The 23,529-nt window shown below is 33.9% G+C and overlaps 3 protein-coding genes across 3 annotated transcripts; 1 reads left to right on the top strand and 2 right to left on the bottom strand.

Annotated features, from left to right (window-relative positions):
* Positions 1–445: 445 nt before the first annotated feature.
* LOC108209677 (flowering locus K homology domain) lies at positions 446–10,273 on the top strand. Its single transcript, XM_017380718.2, has 7 exons — positions 446–586; positions 1,829–2,335; positions 6,651–6,900; positions 7,066–7,214; positions 7,950–8,225; positions 8,610–8,804; positions 9,887–10,273. Exons 2-7 carry the CDS (start codon positions 1,832–1,834, stop codon positions 10,058–10,060), a joined length of 1,548 nt encoding a protein of 515 aa, XP_017236207.1. The 5' UTR covers positions 446–586; positions 1,829–1,831; the 3' UTR covers positions 10,061–10,273.
* A 1,213-nt stretch (positions 10,274–11,486) lies between these two features.
* On the bottom strand, positions 11,487–15,481 carry LOC108209585 (uncharacterized). The gene is made up of 4 exons (XM_017380570.2): positions 15,361–15,481; positions 15,077–15,169; positions 13,376–14,154; positions 11,487–13,213 (listed from the first exon to the last, which is right to left on the bottom strand). The coding sequence occupies exons 3-4, from the start codon at positions 14,127–14,129 to the stop codon at positions 11,661–11,663; spliced, it is 2,307 nt and encodes a 768-aa protein (XP_017236059.1). The 5' UTR covers positions 14,130–14,154; positions 15,077–15,169; positions 15,361–15,481; the 3' UTR covers positions 11,487–11,660.
* Positions 15,482–21,457: 5,976 nt separating this feature from the next.
* On the bottom strand, positions 21,458–22,093 carry LOC108207433 (glycine-rich protein 5). The gene has a single exon (XM_017377881.2). The coding sequence runs from the start codon at positions 22,091–22,093 to the stop codon at positions 21,458–21,460; it is 636 nt and encodes a 211-aa protein (XP_017233370.1).
* Positions 22,094–23,529: the final 1,436 nt, after the last annotated feature.

The raw sequence follows: 23,529 nt of genomic DNA, 5'->3' as shown, positions 1-23,529 counted from the left end.
GACTACAAACCAACATAGGTAGCTGAAACGAGGATGTTTTGTTAAATATTTGGTTGTATTTCATGTTAGATAGGTTGTTAGTTTGGTTTTTTTAATATCAATTATGAGTTTCATTAATTTTCAATTTAGTGATAAGTGAAAAACACAAAATATATTTTATTTATTGTTTATAAAAAATATGAAAATCACATATACGCGTGCGCATACATATATATGTTTTGGACATATATTTCAATAAAATCAAAAAAATAAAAGAAGTATATTTAAATTGAAAAATATAAAAAATTTCAATCCTAAATCCAACACACGATCTTAATATTAGAAAAAGATTACGTGAAATGAATCGAAAACCCGAGCCGGAGAAAAGAAAAGACCAAAACAGGGGGATGCATTCGAAATTCAAGACGCACCAAAGTAACTGAATTGTAATAATCCAAACACTAATTGTCCATCGATACTATTTCACATATAAATACAAGATAAATTACACACGGCGTTGTGTTTATTCACGCACTCTCACACACAGCCTCCATCTCTCTACACACTTCTCCCGCTCACTCCCCTCTCTCTTCTCCTTCTCAATCCTGTAAGTATTTACACTTCTGCTCTAAATCTGTGTGTATATATACATCTTTTGTTAAATATTTACCGATTGAGATGTTTTTTTGAGGTTTATAATCTGTTCTAGGGTTTCTAGCCCCCTTTACACTATGCAGTTTGGATTATGTGTGATTCTCTTATATTTTCTCGTGTATGTGAAGCTGCTTGTGTTGTTTGTGTATGTATAGCTTGTATTGGGTTTAATTTGTGTTGTGTGTTTTTTCTAGGGTTTATTTGTTTTTGGGTATATGGTAATTTAGTGAATCTTGGGGTTTTACTACACGGGTTTTTTAAAATTAATTTAGTAGGGTTTTGATTTTATTGCAGAAGATTTGAATTCAAAATGGGTTTCGTTTGTTTTGGTTTGGGTGGGGTGATGTAATTGTAGTTTAGGGGTCGTTTGGTTCGAAGAGTGGTATCGGGTTGGAATGAGGAATCGGGTTAAGTTGGTATGGGTTTGAAATATCATATCTGATATCATGTGTTTGGTTGAGTGCTGGAATCAATATATACAATTTTTGTAAAAAATAAGTTATTAATTTATATTAATTGAAAATATTAATAAAATTATTATTGTTATATATTTTTGCATCATTGATTTAATTTTGTATAAAACATTAATATTTGATTACATAAATAGTGACAAAAAAATCAAAAATGAATGCATTCCCATACCCCCATCTCATACCCACCTCCCCACCTAGGTATCAAAAACTCATACCTTGGGGGTTTAAGGTATGGGTTTGAGATTTTATTTTCTCCAACCAAACACCAGGTATGGGTTTGGAATGAACAAACCCCATACCTGATTCCACATACCCATGAACCAAACGACCCCTTAGTGTGATGAGGCTATCTGTTTGTTTTTGCAATGGATGAATTAATTTGGCTTTTTTTTTTTAATGGTTTTATGAGAGGCTTTGTTAGTGGGCATTGACCTTGTCTTTGACTAATGTAACATTTATATACTCCTGGTGATGGGTTTGGGTTGTTGATTATAAGGCTTTCCAGAGCTTTATTTGTTAAACTTGCTGTGAAGACCGATTCGGTCTTTATTATCTTCTTAATGCTGCTCAAGTATTTTTTATAAGATACTTTATCGTAAGTTCCAACAAATATTTTAATTACTGGTACGGGTGCCTTCTCTTTTCGGTTTGAGGTTTAATAGTAACCTCAAGAACTATTGATAAATAATATTTGATTCTAATCCTGTTTATTTCTTCCCCAGAAAATGGCCGAAGAAATTTATGAAGAACAGCAGTTGAGTAGCATACCGGAAATGGGAGGTGTGCCTGAATTAGGTGGTGTGCCTGAATTGGGTGGCATGCCTGAATTGGGCGTCATGCCTGATATGACTGGTGTTCCTGAAAAGGGCGATGTTCCTGAAATGAGTGCTGTTCCAGAAATGGGTAGTGTACCTGAAATGGGCGGTGCTCCTGAAATGGGAGACATGCCTGAGACTGGCGGCATTACTGAGACAGCTGATATACCTAATGATTCCAATCTACCAGAAGTTCATGAGGCTGAAAATGATAAAAAAAGCGACAATCCCGTGAATGATAGTGATAAAAAATGGCCTGGATGGCCAGGAGAAAATGTTTTTAGGTTGTTAGTTCCTGTACAAAAGGTTGGCAGTATCATTGGACGTAAGGGAGAGTACATTAAAAAAACTTGCGAAGAAACAAAAGCCCGCATTAAAATTCTGGATGGTCCCCCCGGCACAAATGAAAGAACTGTAAGTATCTTATGAACATAATCATCTTTTTGCAGGTATATGTGATGAAGTTATTGTAAATAACTTACTATTCTTTGCCGACATGATTTATTGTTCTGTTGTTAACTGTTAAGTCAAGTTAAAAGTTGTATTTTGAGTTACCAGCTCATAATTAATGTTGTTTAGCAAGCAACTTAATGTTTTACATGGACTTTTTTGGTTCTGTTACGTGTCTTTTCTTGCTATCTGTTGGGTCTATCATCCACGTGCATATCTGCTATCTATAGTGACATGGACTCTCTTATATAGAGTATTAGCTGTGTTGGTTACTTAGCTAGCACCTGCTTGTAATAGGCATGAGGGGATGATGTCTATATTTGAGACTTCAGATGATCTAGATTGAAGGATAAATAAGTATAGAAAAAGAAGATGATTAAAAGAGAAACAATATTTAAGTATGTAAATAGAAATTCATACTTACAAATTTTGTTTGGGCACCTTTTATAAAATATGTATATTACTTTTGTAATTTTTTTAAGTGATGAATGATTATCGAGAAACCATTTTTCTTAATATCACGGCGAGGCAAGGCAATCCGCAACTAACTTGCCTCAAATGCCCTGAGGCGCTTCCCTTAGATTAGACTCATGACTCTTGTGCTGAGGCGAGAGGTGCATCCCAGGGAAGGCGACAACGAGTCTCAAGCGGAGAGAGGTGCAGTATATTTAAGCCCTAAAATCAGTATATTTTAGCCTTAAAAGCAGCCCAATGTGTAATAGAGCCCGTAACAAGGCCCAATTGTGTAGAAAGGAAGGAAACCCTAATCTCAAGGCATGAGACATGATATCAGATCTGTCATCTACCTATGCTTCAGACCATCGCAATCTGCAAACTCCTTGCCGTGGCTTGCTTAATCTTCTTCATCTTATTTTCTTTTCTTTTATTCTGTTACTTCTCATCTCGACTTCATCATCAACTCATACACGTCAATATCACCAATGACTAGTACATACACACGCACACGCAGAGAGACCTCATAATGTGATAGAGTTGATAAAAGTATTTTTTTGGTCTTTGATATGCTTCATAAGGCTCCAGGTGGGTCTTGCGCCTCAGTGCGCCTTTTGCATGTAATAACATTTTGAAAAACTGAGTCTACTCTCCCAAATGTAAAAAAGTTATTGCTCCATTCCTGGTTTTGGAAATTGTTGAAGGCATTTGACATACACAGTCCTCAACCTGAAACCTTAAGCAGTTTTCTTTAATCATGTGTGAAATAGATATTGGCAATTGACACTGTATGTAATACAGTATTGACTGTTACACTTGGTAGTAGGCTGGGGTTCATCAGGCATGTCAGCATTCCACATCTATAGTAGAGAAGAAAAAAAAAACACAATTGAGAAATATACTTTTTTTTTGGTTTTGGTTCATAGATGCATATCAGAATGGAGTTTTGTTTTTGGATACGCATCTAATCGTATATATAACAAGTCAACAATACACTATTTAACTGTTAATTGTACTTCTTAAATTGCGTACTCAAACCTAACTTATACACTATGGTCTACGAAAATAATTTTATAGCTTCTGATTTACCCTATAGGCTTATATAGTTGGTACAGTAACTTGGTGGTCCAATTAATTTTTTTCTATTTTGGATGGTAGTTTTTTATCTAATGTTAGAAAATCAAACCAGTGGAACATTATATCCATGTATTCTATTGAGTAAACATGAATTGTGAAGAGGTTATAAGTACCTTTGGACATAAGAGGAGTTATTTTTATACTTGCACAAAATTTCTTAAGGCTGTTTAGGAAGTTATGAGAGTTGCGCCTGTTAGAATAGTACTTATTATAAAGGAAATAACTTCGTGTATGTTTACCTTGCCTTATAAGCCTGGTGCTTTATGATGTATAGTTTGTTATTAGTAAAGGAAAGAAATGACATAAAAATACTCAAATGTACAATTGAGATTAATATCAATATTTTTCCCAAGTCAAACTAAAACTAATCTAGCCCAAAAAGTAAGTACTAACAGCAACTATTTATAATTAACTTAGAAGTCTTTATGGATTTATTAGTTCCTTATTGACAAGGGAAACAATAAATATATGGGGTTGTTCGGCTTGGTTTAAAATAAGTACTTATTGCCTATAAGTGAGAAATTACTTAAAGTGAAAAACAACTTTTTATTTATCTGTTTGGATATATTGTTTTTTGATATTTACAACTTATCAGGTATAATTTTTTAATAAAATAATAAATTATTGTAAATTATCTTTTAAAGTGATCTTATACATTTTTGTAAAGTAAAATTTCAAAAGAAAAAAAGTCACTAAAAGAAGTTAGGATTTTCAACTTCTCAGATTCTGGCTTATAAGTCAGAAGTTGGCTTACAACTTCTTTACACAAACAGTACATATAAGTTACTTCCGACTTGTAAGCCAGAAGATGGCCAAAGAAGTGACACACAAACAGGCATAATCTGGAGTTGTACAGTAACTTGATCCGACCAAGGTTTAATATTACCAAACAGGCTCTTGGCATCAGTGAGAAAATCTCTTGAGCAATGATAAAGTTTACACGGCTAACAACTAATAAAACATTTAATCAACTAAGATACACGGTGCTTAATAAGCTAAACAACTGAAACAGAAGACTATTTATTTTTGAAGAAGTTACAACTGACCACCAGATTAAACAAAAATAACTCTACTCATCATAAGTAACCAAGATGGATATGTGCAGGTTCTTGCAAATTTAAAGCAAACTCCTATTACCAAAGTGGCATCACTTTAGAAGAATCAGAGATGCAGATTGCAGTGATGAGCAATCAAGCGTTAGGAACGCTGAAAAGTTCTTGTGCCATACGTGTAAGTAGTATCTTGTGCTGATATTTTTGCCAGCTACAATGGAGGCTTGCACTATATTTGGTAACTTCAGAACTTAGTTGTCTGTATCTTGATGCACATCATTGGTATAGGCTGAAAAATACAAGTCAAAATTACAATAACAAGAGGATGTAGCTCAAATACTCTATATGATAACTTCTCTTTGATAGACTAACAGTCATACACTAAGAATCAGAATCCACAGTTCTAAATTAAGATTTAATTATAATTTTGCACATGGAAAAGGATTTTTTTTTTTTGATCCAATCTAATTTATGGCCAACGTGACAACCAAGAGGTTTCAGGGCATTGGTTGAACAGAAATTTATAGTTAGATATTGTAAAAATAATATCAATATATACCGAGGTTCACGTAGTTGGAATCTTGATTTGTTTTTCCAACTTAAGTATCCTGGTTTTTAAGCGTACAAGTTCATTTAATTCAAAAGAGCTGATCTGCCAGTGTTGTGCGATGCTTAGGAACATGCCATGGGATAAATAGTTCATATGTACTCATGGCGACATGAAGGAGAAAGGAAAATTGAAAGAATCGACATTAAAAACCGGATATTCTGATGGTTACAGTCTTACAGCGTCTCACTAACTTTTAGGCATTAATGTGTACTTTAGGGCTATTTCGGTTTTTGGAAGCAGGGGGGAACAATCCCATCCACTATAGTCGAATTATCAAACCGGAAAATAGGGAACTGGACAAAGCAAGCCTCCTTAATACATTTGGATGAGATATTATATATTCACCTCTAACACGTCATTCTTCAATCCCTTCCAATTACTAGTCTGTAATCTCAAGTTGCTACAGTACAAAGGGTTAATTTTTATTTTAAGGATTGGAGTGCAATTCTGAACTTTATATTTTACGACAAACATATATTAGGCATCTCTTACTGCTTCATCACTTTATAGTGTCAACAACTCTATATGTTTTTGCATTTTGGCAAATCTTAATTCTAGAATCTGAGGGTCGAATAAAGGAATAACTGTGAACTAAGCAAATTGCCAGCCTCATAAGCAGGTTCTGTTTTTGCATATTTGATTAGATAATATCAGACTTAATGGTAACTAAGACATGGTTAATTTTTTTGGCACAGGTATCTATCTAAATAAATTTTAATAGTTAAAAAGCAACTTTACTGGGTACTTGTGTGGAAAGATTGGTTCGTTATAGAAGATGGAAATATAGTGGGCAGATGTTTGAGTTGAGTTGAGTCCATTCATTCTAACTTCTTGACCATTCAATACTTTTAGTTTTGGGTTGTACAGTGATTTTGTAGTTGGCAGTTTTTAATATTAACTTCAGTTAATCTTTACTTGATTCTTCTACATCCTTTGATCATAATTTTGCTTTAATATGCATCTGAATAGCTAAATTTGCAAATATCAATTCTTAAGAAAACTTTATGGACTTCTGCTATTTAATTAGGTTATGATATCTGCCAAGGAGCTGCCAGATGTCCCCATTCCTCCTGCCGTAGATGGTTTGCTGAAAGTGCATAAGCGTATCGTTGATGTTGATGCTGATACAGCTCATTCTCAACCTGGTGCAGCTGGAACAGTTTGTACAAGAATGCTCGTTGCAGCCACACAGGGTGGAAGCCTGATTGGAAAGCAGGGTGCCACCATAAAGTCTATACAAGATGCATCGGGCTGTATTATACGAGTTCTCGGAAGAGGTACTGGTTAATTTCCCCTCAAAGTTTTATTATTATATTTTAATTCATGACTGATTGCTGTGAAATTGATAGAGACCTATTACTAATATTTGGTTGTTTTATCTTTCTTAAGTCAGTGAAATATATCTCTAATCAAATTAGTTGATGCTGAACAATTGTGTACAGAAAATTTGCCAGTTTTTGCTCTTCCCGATGATGGTGTCGTTGAGGTTCAGGGAGAAGCTGCAGGAGTACACAAGGCTATTGAACTGATTGCAAACCACCTCAGGAAATTTTTAGTTGATCGCAGTGTAATTGGAATATTCGAGATGGAAGTATGATTTCTCCTTTTAATTAATACTTCCTCCGTCCCAATTTATTTGTCTTGTTTGACTTTTTATGGTCAAATTGACCAAACTTTGACTGAAATTTACATATATAAAATAATTAGAAAAAATTATGAAAAATATATTACTAGAATCTACATCTATTCTACTTTAAAATGATTTTTTTCGATTTTTAAGATCATGTAAGAATAATTAATAATTATCAGTCAAAGTTTGGTCAATTTGACCACAAAAAGTCAAACAAGACAGATAAATTGGGATGGAGGGAGTAGAAATCTTTATTTGTAGCATATACAGACACACATTTATCGATACCAATAATATAGATTATTTGATCGTGTGTGTGTATATATATGTATATATATATGTATATATATATATGTATGTATATATATATATATTATATATATATATATAGATGTACATAGCAGATTCACCCACTTTCACAAACATAAACAAATGTATCCATATTATCATATATGAGCAAGTATGTATCTTAGAGACACTGAACTTTTGAGACAAGCTATCACAAAATTTTTCTAAATTTTTCCATCAAATTTGAGATTGAATTGCATACCTGCATCCTTCCTAGAGTATAGGAAAATTATAATTGAAATGTTTTACTAAATTGCTCAGTAGGTGTCGTCTAGAAGAAATTTTTATTTGGTAATATCTTTTTAGACTTGAATAACGCTCTTATTATTTTTGGCATATGGTGGACAGATGCAGTCTCCAAATACTCGTGGAAATCTGGACATGCCCCCTCCACAATATGGGGGGCCTCAAGGCTTTGGGATGAACTCCGGTGCTGGACATGGATTTCCTCCAAATCCTCAGTACGCACCACCTCCACGTCAATTTGACAACTATTACCCCCCAGCAGACATGCCTCCTATTGAAAAGCAACCACGGGCAGGTCGACCAGTATATGGTGGCGGTGGGGATATGCCTATGGGTACTCAGCCAAACATGCAACCACATCAATCAATGGTCACAAAGGTGTGATTTGTTGAAGTTACATCTGCTATGAAATTCAATTAATTTATTGATGCTAATCTTACAGCTTATAAACATTTTCAATATGTATTTGAGTTTTTTGAGTGCATTTCCATTTCCAGCACACCCAGTCATTTGTATATTCAGAGCATACTAGCATAATCACGTTGCATGTAAAAGCTTGAGCAGTGCATGGACATTAAATATGCTTAACTCTCTTCTGCATAAGAATTTTATTGAATAATTAGTGGGAGACTATAATGCTAATTTTCATTTTTTACAAGTGGCAACAGAATAAAATATCATCAGTGAACTGCTCAATGATTGGCCTGTGTATTATTCTACCACACCATATGTAATGGATATTCATACTTGGTTTCTTTTCAGGTCTCCCAAAACATGCAAATTCCACTTACATATGCTGATGCTGTTATTGGAGCATCCGGAACAACTATCAGTTATATTAGACGTGCAAGTGGTGCAACTATTGCAATTCAGGAAACAAGAGGCGTTCCTGATGAGATGACTGTTGAGATAAATGGATCAGCTTCACAAGTTCAAACTGCACAGCAGTTGATACAGGTACTCTACCATCGCTTCGTCGCATTTTGTGGTGATAAGAGAGCAGATATTAATTTCTCTAGGTTCTTGCTCTGTATTTTGTTGGCTTTGACTCTGGCCTGAAAAGCTGCATCTTATAATTAATACTGTATTATTAGCTTTAAGTGTATAGGTAGTGGTGTAAGGATTTTTACCATGATGTTGTCATGGCCTATGTTACTCCGACTCGGGTACAAAGAGCCGGACTTGAAAAATCTTAAAATTGGGGACACTTGCCTATTTTTTGGACACGGGTATGGGGACACAACATAATACATTAATAAACAAGCATGATAAGTAGATACCTTGACAAAAAGTAATTATCAAGTTAAAATCAAACACAAATTTGTGAAAATTTTTGCAAATTAGGGATGATCTTTGTTTTTTACTTTTGCTGCTGCTTTTTTTTTTTTTTTTTTCCTGGCTTACATTGTATATTCAACTTAAATGTGGTCTTTTAGTTGGTCAAGGTGTCCACATTTCAGTCAAAGGATCCGACACAATAAGTGTCGTGTCTAGGTGTCTGGACACGGGTATGACTACCTAAACAGAAGAGTCAGAGTAACATAGGTCATGGCCTTTGGGAGGCTGGGTATAGGTGCCTTTGGTACTTGGCTAATCATTATTTAACATTTAGTTATGGTTTAACAAAATTATGGTGTTACATTTGAAAATGCTGACCTTCTCGATGTATTGCTCCACTGCAGCAAATTTTCGCGGCGTTATAAATTTAATGAAATTTGCAGGACATTTTGGGGCTAAAGTTTATAATTAAGCACAAGTATATGCAGGTTGAATGTCAATGCTTATAACTGCAGATTGTGCAAAACTATTCAGAAGCTTTGTATTGAGTATCCATCATCATACCAAATGGAATACATATATATAGTAATACTATAAGAAGCAATTATGTGTGTATTCGTATGTGTATTTATCTCAGTTAGCCGTATTTATTCAAAAGAAATATTATTTAGCCATATCAAATTATTCCGTCTTCTCATGTAAGTCAATATTATTGTGGAATTATTTCATTCAGTTTTGTTTGATTGTTATGCGTGATGCAGAACTTTATTGCTGATGCTGCAAATGGTGCACAAAATACTCCTGCGGCACCTGGTCAAGGGTACAACCCTTATCCCAATAATGGACCAGCCTATCTATCCCAACAACCAGAAGGTACTGGTCATGCACCACCTGGAGACTATGGCTCTGTCTATGGAAACAATTACGGATATTAGAGTTGATACATTATGTCTTTTGCTGAACCATACACCCCTTCCAAAGACGAAGAGTTGCTGTCAGTGTTTAGGGAATCTTGTACTGAGTTATTATGACTGGGAATCCTTCTCTTTGATTCTTCTAGATGCTTTCTGATAAACTTTGTTTTAACCAATGATTCAAGTTTTCATGGTACTTCAAGAATTAAGTTTGTCCTGTTTTTTAGACCTGTATTTCTTTTGATTCTTCACTTGTCACCAAACACTGAAAACACCCTAACCTATGTTGCTTGGTATGGTTTTATAGTTCTCAGAGAAACTAAGATATAGGGACTGTTTGGGTTAGCGTAAAAGAAGTGACTTCTTGCTTAAATTAAAAAAGTGGAGTAGTGAAAAGTTAATAAAGTGTGTTTGGAAAAGAAGTAGAAGCTTTGAGTGAAAAGTTATCATTCTCAGCTTCTTAAAAGTGCTCTTGCTTATTTACATAAATGGGTCAAGAAAAGCGGAAGCCAGAAGTAAATCCGGCTTCTTAACCAAACAGCCGCATATATACCTTAGAGCAAGCTTCTTAACTAAACAGCCGCATATATACCTTAGAGTAATTTAAGAAGCAACTCCGGCTTCTTAACTAAATAGCCGTATATATACCTTAGAGCTTAGAGTAAGTTAATACCTTAGAGCAAGTTAAGGAGTGTTTTGCACCATTCTCTGTGCTTCATTTCTACACCATTTCTCCAACAATACTTATCGTGATTGTTCACTATTCTACTTATAAACTTTTACCTCCATAAAATATTTTATGATTTTAAATTCTATTCATTCCCCATTTTTGTTCTCTTTGTTGATTGAGTTGTAATCTTTTTTCAAGCCTATAAAACGACTCTACTGATATGGGTTGCTGGCCCCGAATGACTTCGAATATATTCTTACGATCGAACTTAAATTTGCACAAATAATATAAGGTTCCGAAAAGAACCATATTTAAGCTTATGATTTCTTACTTTCTTAGCATAATGATATCATTAAATGACAAACATACATGGAGACTTAGGCGCACTGGTACCAACATAATATATTCTCTATACCATAATTTCATTACCAAACAACGATTTAATACATTATTAGTATAACATGGATAGACAAGACATGAAACACTTATAATATCATCATACTTCACTTATTATCAATTCTCAACGATATCTCAATTTAAAAATAAGAGAAGGATTGTTCTAGAATTAAGAAGACACCTTATTTGTGGGTTCATATACTTATTTGTATCTATATATATTTGAATCGAGTATCACGAGCATAGTTGGACAGGTTAAAAACTGAAAACTTGCTAAAAAATGAATTTCAAGTTGCAAGATAGATGATGAGCTCCAGCAAGTAGAATACTCATAAATATATATAAAAAACCCGAGAAAAACACAAACTTAAATGATAAGAATTAAGAGTCAAGAAATCCTAAATTTGTACTAGTTTTTAAATAAGTTGCATCCCAAATTTCAATCTTTTGTAAAAACAAATGATAAACTAGCAATGAGTACATGAGGGATAGAGAAACCTAAATTTTCACATAAATAAAGAAAACTGCACATCCCCTGAGGCCTAATCATTAAACCTAAATAGGGGCTGAACAAGTTGTTCTGAAGTGTCCAGTCTGGTTGCACCTGCTGCAATGCACAACCCGCTTCACACGACCTTTATCTTCTGAGCGAACTCGCTTCTTCCTCGGCCTACCTGGCGGGCGAAGTGATTTTGGTGGGTTTATAAGAATATCAAAACCACGTTCGCCTTGAGATCCTTCTGACATTTCCCTCCAAAGAGTCTTGTCTGGAACAGGATGTATTGTTTGAGAGTATGCTTTTCTGTATGTTACTACTGTAAAATAACTCTCTGTAAAGCGATGAACATTTTGTCTGCAAGAGAGGAGAGCTGCCACTGCATGAGAACAAGGCAGACCATAAAGCTGCCATCCTCGACAGAGACAACAACGGTTTCGAATGTCCACAATATTTGTTCCTTCATGAGAGATGACTTCAAATTCTGCATCATTAGCTCGGAGTACCTGGTAAGTTCGTGCACGCTCAAGAGCCTCTGACATATGCCTTTCAGCATAAGGGACGAGAATAGATGTCCACTGCATACTAACTTCACGTCTCTCATTGAACCATGTCATCAATTGCCTACGGATGCACTCCATCATTTGGATTATTGGAAGGCCAGAGGCCTCTAGTATCCATGTATTCAGTGATTCAACTATGTTAGCAGTCAAGTGGCCAAACCTTGTGCCCTCAAAATACGCAGTGGCCCACAAACGAGGCGGAACTCGCCGGATCCAATAAGCGGCTTCCTGTGATATTTCCTCGATCTCTAAGAGCTTTCCTTCATATTCAATGACAGTGAGGGCACTAGCAGCCTCCCATAAAAGGTTGACAAGCACAGTGTTATTGAACTCCTTTCTGAAACTCTCTGTGAGATGACGCATACAGAACCCATGGAAAGCGGTTGGAAAGTTTGCTTCAACTCCATCAACAATACTTTTCTGCCTGTCAGATAAGATTGTGAGTTTTGGCATGTTTTCAGTGTTGATTTCTAATAAGTTGTGTAGCTCAGAAAGGAACCACATCCAGTTCTCATCATTTTCCTCATCCACGACCCCAAATGCCAATGGAAAGAGGGCACCATCACCATCGAAAGCAGTAACAAATAGCAAGGTCCCTAGGTACTTGCTTTTTAGAACAGTTCGGTCAAGCCCAAGAAGTGGTCTACTTGCATTTAAAAACCCATATATGGATGCCTGATATGAAACAAAAAGGCGCTGAAAACAGTTGTCCATTGGATTCACATAAACTGATGCAATGCTTCCTGGATTGGTCCGTCTGATTTGTTCACAATATTGTGGAAGAAGGCGATAATCTTCTTCAAATGACCCTCGCAGAGCAGCCATGATACGTTCCTTCCCTCTCCAAGCCTGTTTGTAGGATAAAGTGATTCCATGAACACGATGAATCTCTTCTAATATCTCCTTTGGCTTGCATTGAGGGTTTTCTTTAAGACGTTGCTCAACAGAACTTGCAACCCACTGGACTGAGGCTTGTTGATGACCAAGATGTGCAATTCCACCACAGGTATGTTCAGTATGTATGGTCCTAATTGTGAAAGTAGGAACTCCTGGAGGTTTTGAAACATTTTTATTAATAAAATGGGAATCAATCATATAAAAACAGTAGGGACACATGACATTAATTGTGCCAAACTAGAGATATGAAGACAGGATAAGCACTTAAAAAACCGGAACACTAAAACTATCTTTACATTGACAAGACAAAATACCTGGTAGTTTTGCGGCATGAATCCTCCAAGGGCATCCCTCACTGGCACACTTAGCAGTAAAGCGAGTTTTATCAGATTTAACTGTTTGTATCTCAAAATGAAGAGCAATTGCACAGTCCCTCAGCGCCCTGCGACAGCTCTTGACATCAGGAAACTCTTGTCCAACAGTCAATTCATAAGTGGGAGCAGGAACCAGGGTTCGGTTTTGCATGATTGGAGTAGTGACCACAAGCTGTGACATATCCATATTGTGATTTCGGTGCACATCAAGATCTAAGTTGTCATCAAGTTCATGGTTCTCTACAATGGTCAAATCATGATTCTCTGATAAATCTAATCCGTGGTTCTCTGCAGAAACAACCAATTGATGATCATGATGGTTCATCACAGTCTCATTTGGATCAATATCATGGTTATCTTCTTCACCTGGATCTATCACATTCCCATTACTATTCTCATGGTCATATCCATTATCCTTTTCATCATGGTGATCATATCCATTCTCATGTTCATGGTGCTGGCTTTGCCCATGTTGTAGAGCAACTTCGTGATCCATCAGTAATTCACGATCATGATTATGCCCTAGACCTAAATCATTATCACCACCCTGTACTATATCCAGATTGAGCTCATGTTCATGAGCCTGTACCAATGCTCCCATGACTAGATCATGATTATGTCCTAGTCCCAAATGCTGGTTCTGGACCAGTGGCATATCTCGCCTTTGCCCAACATTCAAATCATGGTCAGCCATTACCTCCAAGATTGTCACTCGCACACTAAGAAATGCAACAAAAACATATATTAGAAAGCCGATGAGTCAAATCCTCACTTTATTATACTAATTAATGATGCAACAAATAAGGTGAATTAAAATTAAATATACAACCTTTACTTATCAGTTATCAATATGATTAATATCCTAAAAACAAAATTACCAAAAAACAAGAACAGAAAACATACAAATGAGAAAAACTGGTAACTTTGATTAAACTAATAAAACTCCAAAAATTCCGTAGGAGCCATTAGGAGAACAAAGAGTGGATAACTTAAAGAGAAAGACAAAAACCAACAGCCAAGCTCCCTCCTCACTATCGCCTCAAACATATCTAGCAACCTCAACACGTGTCACAGCACTATTGACCCTCATTAATCCGACATCCACCAGATCCCATATATATACCCCAGTAGTTTCACAAACGCCAAACGGTATTGTTTATTATACATAACTAGCCGCTTTTCACCCAGCAAACGACACGGTTTTGACTCCTCACATAAATACCTTATCTAAACTTGACCAGCACACCTTACAACTAAAAATGACATAGTATTGACTCATAATTTAGTTACCCTAACTAACTTAACGGCATTTTCAAACAAGAAATATACAAGGAGCAAATACCGACAATTAAAGCTTAAAGATCAAAACTTTATCAAGATACCTATCCAAACATAATATCAATCAAATCTTCACTTCATCATAACAACTTAACAACTAGCTACCACAACAAATAAGCGCAATTCAAGCTTAAAGATCCAACCTTTATCATCAAACACACATACATACATCGCAATTACTCCAAACAAAAGATTCAATATAACACTCCTAATTTACAACCCATCAAGCACCACACAACAAAAACATCTCAAAAATCTGAACCAAACACATACAATTTTTTTAATTAAAAAAATGAAGCTCACCCAGAACTGAGAAGAATGAATCTTGAAAAATGATGCAAACGGTGGGTCCAAACAGTGATAAGATGCCCAGAAAAAAACCCAGATCAAATGTGCCTGCAAAAACAAAGAAGAACCCAGATAGATCAGTGAAAAAGCCATGGAATTTCCAAAACAAACAGCAAGATCCATGTCTTTTTTATTATCTACACATGTAGAATTGAGGGTTATTTATATAAACATAAAGAGATGTATCTGTGTGTGTTTGTGTGTGAAAAAAGGGAGGGTATAGAAGGGTGTAAAATTACCGGAAAGATAGAGCAAGGAGAAGGGTGGAAAGGGGAAAACTGAAAATAGAGAGGAAAGGGCAAAAGGGCACAACACAACCTACAAACAAGATTTGGTTTCTAAGGTTCATAACAAGGGGCATATCTGAGTTTTTCCAGCTTTCATACTATTTTACATTATTAGGGTTTCTTCCTGTCGCCGGGGCATTATGGTCATTTCACTCTATTATGTTGTTTCGGCTTTTGTGATATGATTTTCATGTGTTTTGTTCCTAATATTTTACAGAATATATGCCTACATTGTTATGTTGTCAATTATTATAAACTAGTGAAAAAAGCCGCGCTTCGCGGCGGCGTAATAAATTTTGATTTGAATCAGTATTATGATAGCATAAAAATTATTTTGAATCATCTTCCTGTTAAACATATCACAAATAAAAAATATTATAATTGGTATAAAAATCTGTTTAAGTGGCCATCCTGTCAAACACAATACTAATAATATAATTAGTTTGAACCACCAATTTTATGATAAAATTGAATATTATAATTTAGATCAAAATTAGTTTGAGCCGCTCTCTTATCAAGCACAATACGAATAACAAAACATTATAATTTAGATATTAGTTTGAGTCGCCTTACTGTCAAACACATACTAATAAAAATTATTCTGATTATGATAAAATTAAAAATTATAATTGGATAAAAAGTATTTTGAACTGTGGTCCCGTTTCAACAAAAATATATTATAACATAGATAAAAAATTATTTTAACCACTTTCCCGTCAAACATAATACTAATAGAAAATTTATTATTATTTAGATAAAAATTAGTTTGGGCCGCCTCCCGTGCCCGTCAAACACAATAATAATCAATATTATCATAAAATCAATATATGATTCCTATTTTATATGTATTATTTTATATGTTAATTTTTTTTATTTTTTGATTCCTATTTATTAGTTTAAAATTATTATTCTTTTATGGTTCTAATATTTTTGGTATTAGTTTTTTAATGATTATTATCTTTATAATCTTTTATTTTCTATTCAAAATTTAAGAAAATTATAAGACTAAATCGGAAATAAAAATTGTACGTATTACCTTACAAATATTAAATATAAATTGTATTTTATCTATGATTATTAGTTTAAATAAATATAATCATATTCCTTTTGGTATTCCTAAAAAAAATTGTATTATCTTTAGAATCCAGAAAAAAAAAAAAAGAATTGTGTTGACTTTTGGAATCCTTCAACTTGATTTTTTTTAATTATAATTATAATTGGGTAAAAATTATTTTGAACTGTGGTACCGTTTAAAAAAAAATATTATAACATAGATAAAAAATTATATTAGCTACTTTTCCGTCAAAAATAATACTAATAGAAAATTTATTATTATTTAGATAAAAATTGGTTTGGGCCGCCTCTGTGCTCGTCAAACACAATACTAATCAAGAATCATTTACATTATTATAAAATCAATATATGTTTCCTATTTTATATATCCTATTTTTTTCGTTAATTATTTTTATTTTATGATTCCTATTTATTACTTAAAAATTATTACTCTGTTATGGTTCTAATTTTTTTTGCTATTAGCGTTTTTTAATGATTATTATCTTTGCAATCCTTTATTTCTTACACGAAATTTAAAAAACAATTATAAGACTAAATTGAAAATAAAAATTGTACGTATAACCTTACAAATCTTAAATATAAATTGTATTTTATATATGATTGTTAGTTTAAATAAATATAATCCTACTTTTTTAGGATTTCTAAATAAGAAAAGAAGTGTATTATCTTTTAGGATTACTAAATAAGAAAAGAATTGTGTTCTTTTAGGATTACTAAATAAGAAAAGAATTATGTCATCTTTAGAATTCAATAAGAAATCTATACTATACTATTAAAGCCGAAAGATTAAAAGTTTGGTCGGTCGGTACTTGGGCCAAAATACGGGCCTATCTATATAACTAATTATTCTTTTTAATTTGGACCAAATTACGGGCCTATCTATATAACCAATTAATAATTCTTTTAAAATCGTCGGTACTTGGGTCAAAATACGGGCCTATCTATATAACTAATTATTCTTTTTAATTTGGGCCAAATTACGGGCCTATTGATATAACCAATTAACAATTCTTTTAAAATCGAAACAATAAAAGTTTGGTAGGTCAGTACTTGGGCCAAAATACGGGCCTATCTATATAACCAATTATTCTGGACCTATCTATATAACCAATTATCTTTTTTAATTTGGGCTAAAGTACGGGCCTATCGATATAACTAATTAATCATTTTAATTGAAATATATTACCTTTTTTATATTTTTGACTAAAAAACTTAATCTTCTAAAATAACATTAAGAAACATGGTAATTACTTTTTTTAACTAAAATATATTATATTTTCATAAATTTTCTAACTAAAAAATTAATCTTTACAATTAATACGAACATGGGCGACATATTTATACGTAAAGATGTGAGCCAAAAGTCTAAACGTCAAATAATAAAAAATAGAGAGAGTATTATTATATTGTCGGGCGGTCGGTACTTGCACCGAAGTACGGGCCTATCTATATATAAAACCAATTATTCTTTTTAACTAAAATAAATTATCTTTATATATTTATTAGCTAAAAGAACTCAATCTTCTAAAATAATATCGAGCAACATAGTAATTGTCTTTTTAATCAAAACGGGTTATCATTTTTAGATTTTCTAACTAAAAAATCAAGTTTTTACAATTAACACGGACGTCATATATATTAAAAATATAATTATTAATAAATAACATGTGATATTATTAAACCAAAAATACATTAATAACATTATTTTTAAATACTCTAATGATCTCACATTAAAAAAAATATTACAAATCTATCATATACTATATATTATTACAATATTAATAAAGCCGAAATAAAAAGTTCACTTGGTCGGTCAGTTAGTAAAGTTGGTGAATGGGTTGGTATTCAACCCACGGAGCTCTTGAATTTATAACATGTTATACTATATTTTTTTTATCATTTATTAAACCAAAACATTAAATTCAAATTAGTATGATGGGTCGGACGGTCGGTATTTGGTTTCATGCGTCTCTTTAAACTATAATATGTTTTATACCATATTATGAATTATTAATAACGAAATATTAAAAAGGTTGATTGGTTAGTTTATATATGAGTTTATAGGCCTTCTTAAATTATAACATGCAAAAAAAAATATTTTAACATTCTCATTAAAATATATATGTTCGACCTACTATTTAATTAGCCATTTGACGGACTTAACTATGAAGAATTTATCCAACTGCTAAATAAAATATTTATTTAACCACATTATTCTATCATAATTCTATTTTTACAATAAAATTAGATAAATTTAAGATATATAAAATAAAATAACAAATATGTTAACCGCCCGTGCATTGCACGGGTTATAAGCTAGTACTAAATAAAAAGGAAAAGAATTGTATCATCTTTAAAATTCAATAAGAAAAGAATCGTGTTACTTTTAGAATTCTTGAACAATAATTTCTATCCGAAATTTAAGAAAAATTGAAAGACTGAATCGAGCAATTCTAGAGACGCCCGCATCCTCCTTTATATATATATATTGATTATAAAGATATATAAATCATGTATACAATAGATTATTACTATATTTTTATGTATATTGGGGTCAAAAAAAAATTAGATATAATATTATTGTTCATATTCATCTCAAACTTAATTTTATGTTTAAAATATGGAAATTTAAAATTATAATTATAATTTATGACAGTTTTTCGCACATTTTTTTTCTTGAATTTCAAGATTAATGGGAGATTTGTAAGATTCATACACACTAGTGCTAAAGTTCCCTGCTGCGATGTGATCGATCTGTAAACCAAGCTCAAATCAATTCCACTTAAATTCCATGTCCCCCATCTAAGCACGCAGAATCACAGTAAAATAAACAGAGAATACATTAACTTGGAGAGGAAGGGGCACAGAGTACTCGACATGCGAAAGAACAGACACTCGTGCTTGCCAACAATCAGTAGCCTGTCTCATTTAATTTTATATGTTTTTAAAAAATCTTAAAAATAAGATATATAAATATTTTTTATGGGAATATTTAAGTGCGTGTCGCATCCCGTTCCCCTATGTATACAACTATTAAGTTGGCCAAAGTAGGAGTCACTTTAGCAGTAATGTTATTTCCAGGTATCTACAGAACTTCAAGTGAAGTGTATGACTGTGAGCTTCAACAAGAGCTATAGCTCCCTCATCCCCTAGATTGAAGTAACTAAATTAAAACCACCTGCAATATATCTTAATATAAATGTTCACTAAACCACAGTTCATAGTTAGAACACGATGCTCTATCGTTCTGTTTTTTCCCCCTTTTTTCCCTGATTTTTCCGGGTTCAAGTTTCTTCCGTCGGTCTAGCTTATATTTTTATATACATAGATAGTTACTAACTTTTTGGTCATTTTCTCATATTTTTTCTTCTAATTTCTTAAAGGTAGGGGTGATCAAAAAACCGCCCACACCGCATAAACCGCCCGCACCGCACCAAACCGCACCACAAAACGCGGTTTTTAATTTTCGTGGTGCGGTTGCGGTTTGAATTTTTCACAAACCGCGCGGTGCGGTGCGGATTGCGGTTTGACATATTAGTAGTGCGGTTCAAACCGCACCGCAATATTATATATATATATATAATATATATATATATATATATATTAGTGATTGTCAAATAAAATTATATTATACATATATATTATTTATAATTATGTTATATATGTTTTTTAATTGTTAAATCTCTTCAAATAATAGTTAATTATTATTTTATCAATCTTGCATTACTATTATACCAAATTTGTATGAAATGATTATATTATTATAATATGTCTCTTGGTAGTTAGTACTCATATTTATTATCATATTTACATTTTTGTTTGTGTTATTTTAGTAGTTGTTGTAGCTCTGAAATGATAAATATCATATAAATTCATTACATGCAAAGTTCTTAATTATTGTATATTTAAATTTTATTCTAACTTCAACTAAAAATATTTATTCTTAAGCATACAAACCGCACCGCACCACACCGCATTTTTGTGGTGCGGTTTACGTGGTTTTTATACTAGCGTGGTGCGGTTGTGGTTTGAGTTTTCAACCAAACCGCATGCGCGGTTTGGTTCGCGGTTTTAGCGAAAAACCGCACCGCCCGCACCGCGATCACCCCTACTTAAAGGATGCTCTCCTACTGTCTGGAGAGATAAGCCTTGTGCATATAATGCCCAAGGTACTTATGTTTTATGAAAGATTTCCATTGATTGTTATTGATTCTTGGTATTCTTTACTTAATCTCTGGATATCAGTCTTGCCATTGCAATTATTCATTGTGCTGGGTAAAGTGCTTTTGTTATTTGCGAAATCACTGTCAGGAATGCTGTGCACTGGAGTAGTCTTGTACAACAGGACTTCAACAAAGATGTCAAGGACTTGAAAGAAAAACTTAAGCATAAATGCCCGTTATGTGGTTGATGTATGCTTTGCTGTTACTTTACACTTTGAAATTGGGATATCAGATGATTTATGGACACTGGCTGGTTCGAGTGTAAAGTAAATCCACAGAGTTGTTTACAGATTCTGCAACGTCTGTATAGATCTTGAATTTGCAAGTCCATTGATCTACATATAGTGAGGAATTCATTAAAATAGTACTGGATTTGCATCATTAAGCGAAATTCTGTAATGCAGAAACTTAATATTCGGACCCCAAATTCAGCTGCAATTTGAAACTTTGGCCAACACGACAACACTTATAAGTTATAACCAAGCAGAGGGTAGTGCATGCGTATGAAATTTTCGTAACAGTTATCATATGCATGAATTAAAGATGGCAGGAAAAACATTGAAGACAATTATCTTATAAAATAGAAGATACAAACACTGTATAAATCTCATTGCGATCTTTCATACACAGAAATTATCAAGAGACTTTATAGAACTAAACTGAACTAACAAACTGAATAAAACTATGTAGCACTACTACTTAAAAAACCAAACTAAGAGTATGTTTACACATACGGACCTACACTTAAAGAACTAATAACAAGTAATCCTACCATTGCCCGGAGTCATCCCATTGTAATCGATAGTGTACTGGTAATTGCAATTACCACAATCATAACTAATCAAATATCCATTAGGAATCTCAGCCATTTGAATATTTCCGCACCTAGGATCATTTGGATTTGGCATCGAATATGAGCCGCCTCCGCCTTGGCTACCACTTGCACTACCACCATCACCTCCACGGCCGCCCCAACCAGGCTGTCCAGGTGTTCCTCCAGGATATCCACCCGCACCCCCAGCACCTCCTCCCGCGCCCCCTCCATTGCCTCCACGACCACCCCAACCAGGCATTCCTCCGCCATATCCACCTACACCTCCATTGCCAGCACAACCACCCGCGCCACCACCAGGACCCCCACCATTGCCACCACAACCTGCTCTACCAGGCGCACCACTACCTCCTCCATAATACCAACCACCAGGGCGGCCCCAATAATATCCACCTCCAAACCATCTTGGTTTCGAACTTTCAACTTCAGCCCCCGTGGCCTTATCATCTTTCTTGGACCCCAAGACATTATTATTCTCAACTGTATTCGCCAACACTCCATGGACCAACAAGATGACCAAGAACAAACAACAATAAGCAACGCTAAGCCTCTTCATATCTCTCCTTATCAAAATATTCGTAAGCTAGAACAATTTTTTTGCACCAAGAAAAATTATGAGCTCTTTCAACCGGGGATGTCTAGGTATATATACTGTCAGGATCACACGTGTCTAGCTAGTCCTAATCCGACTCCTGTTCCTTGACTTTTTGTTTCCGCGTATAATTTCCGAGTCCAAGCGGTGTTAGAAAACTAAAATTCCAAATTGTTTGAAATAAATTAATAAATAAGTTCATACTTCTATTCCATATTCCATATAGTACTTTGATATATTTTTTATTTATATATTTTGATATTTATTTATATATTTATGTATTAATTTTTAAACAAACATGTGATTGTAGTATTATACTGATACTATTAAAATAAATATTAAAAAATAATATTATCTAGCAAACGTGCACATGTTTACAAAATTTGGAAAAAGATTCCACGTAGTCAATATCATCCAAACACAGTGTTATCTCCTTCAGAAGTAATTTTCAGGTGTCTACAGAACTTTAGGTTAACCGGCCGACTCTTGTCAGCTTCAGCAGGAGCGCCTTCACCACCTATTATGTTATCTCCATAGAAGAGATTAATACGGATAGTGCTCAACATGCTCATTCAGTTTCCTCAGAGATACCATCATGCTTAATTTACAAATAAATGTGTAGATTAGATATGATAATTTAAATGCAGTTACAAATTTACAAATAATCATTTAGCAAATGTTTCACACGTAAAAGAAAGTAGATTAATTTAGGGAAATTAACAACAATACCGCTTTTTATTATATTATTTGCAGAACTACTACCTACCTAAAAGGATTGCAAAAATAAGTTTTTTCTTTAACTTTAACCGGAAAATTTTCATATATACGAGGCTTGTTCGATTTTGCACATCTACATCTTCTCTCTTGCATATTTTTCTTTCATTTTCATCAAGACCGGCTTTCGCTTCTCTCTCCTCTCTCTCCTTTCTCCTCGCACTTTCTCTCTTTCATTGACACGATGCCAACACTTAGTTAGTTCCCTTGATCGCGATGCAAATCATGTTTCTAGATCAAGAACGTCAGATTAGAGCAGTTGTGTTAGATTTAAGGTAAAGAGTGGCGGTAACACCAACTCCCTTCCCTCGCACTTTCTCTCTCATCGACACGATGCCAACACTTAGTTCCCTTAATCACGATGCAAATCATGTTTCTAGATCAAGAACGTCAGATTAGAGTAGTTGTGTTAGATTTGAGGACAAGAGTGGCGGCAACACCAACAAGACTGATTGTAAAAGCATTGATCTATGGGGAGGTGAGAAGTATTGTGTGGTGCAGCTTGGTAACGATGGTGAGCATCGCTCGATGTGTAAAGCTTGTATTTTGGGTGGAGGAATCGATAAGGAAGAGGTTATACAAGTATGTAAAAATTAGGGATAATGGTTGTTTTGAGTTGATTTTGT

Source organism: Daucus carota, chromosome 2 (genome assembly GCF_001625215.2).
Source record: "Daucus carota subsp. sativus chromosome 2, DH1 v3.0, whole genome shotgun sequence".
NCBI classification, from domain to species: domain Eukaryota; kingdom Viridiplantae; phylum Streptophyta; class Magnoliopsida; order Apiales; family Apiaceae; genus Daucus; species Daucus carota.
The sequence above is the reverse complement of the archived record's forward strand: the minus strand, read 5'-3'. Positions and strand labels throughout refer to the sequence as shown.

Bases quoted from the DNA above. Each gene is read 5' to 3' on its own strand.
- LOC108209677 (XM_017380718.2), top strand. From the start codon at position 1,832: ATGGCCGAAGAAATTTATGAAGAACAGCAGTTGAGTAGCATACCGGAA. The intron at 2,336-6,650 runs GTAAGTATCTTA...CTATTTAATTAG, and splicing joins CCGGCACAAATGAAAGAACT to GTTATGATATCTGCCAAGGA. The intron at 8,805-9,886 runs GTACTCTACCAT...TGCGTGATGCAG, and splicing joins CTGCACAGCAGTTGATACAG to AACTTTATTGCTGATGCTGC.
- LOC108209585 (XM_017380570.2), bottom strand. From the start codon at position 14,129: ATGGCTGACCATGATTTGAATGTTGGGCAAAGGCGAGATATGCCACTG. The intron at 13,214-13,375 runs GTATTTTGTCTT...CAAAACCTCCAG, and splicing joins TCATGCCGCAAAACTACCAG to GAGTTCCTACTTTCACAATT.
- LOC108207433 (XM_017377881.2), bottom strand. From the start codon at position 22,093: ATGAAGAGGCTTAGCGTTGCTTATTGTTGTTTGTTCTTGGTCATCTTG.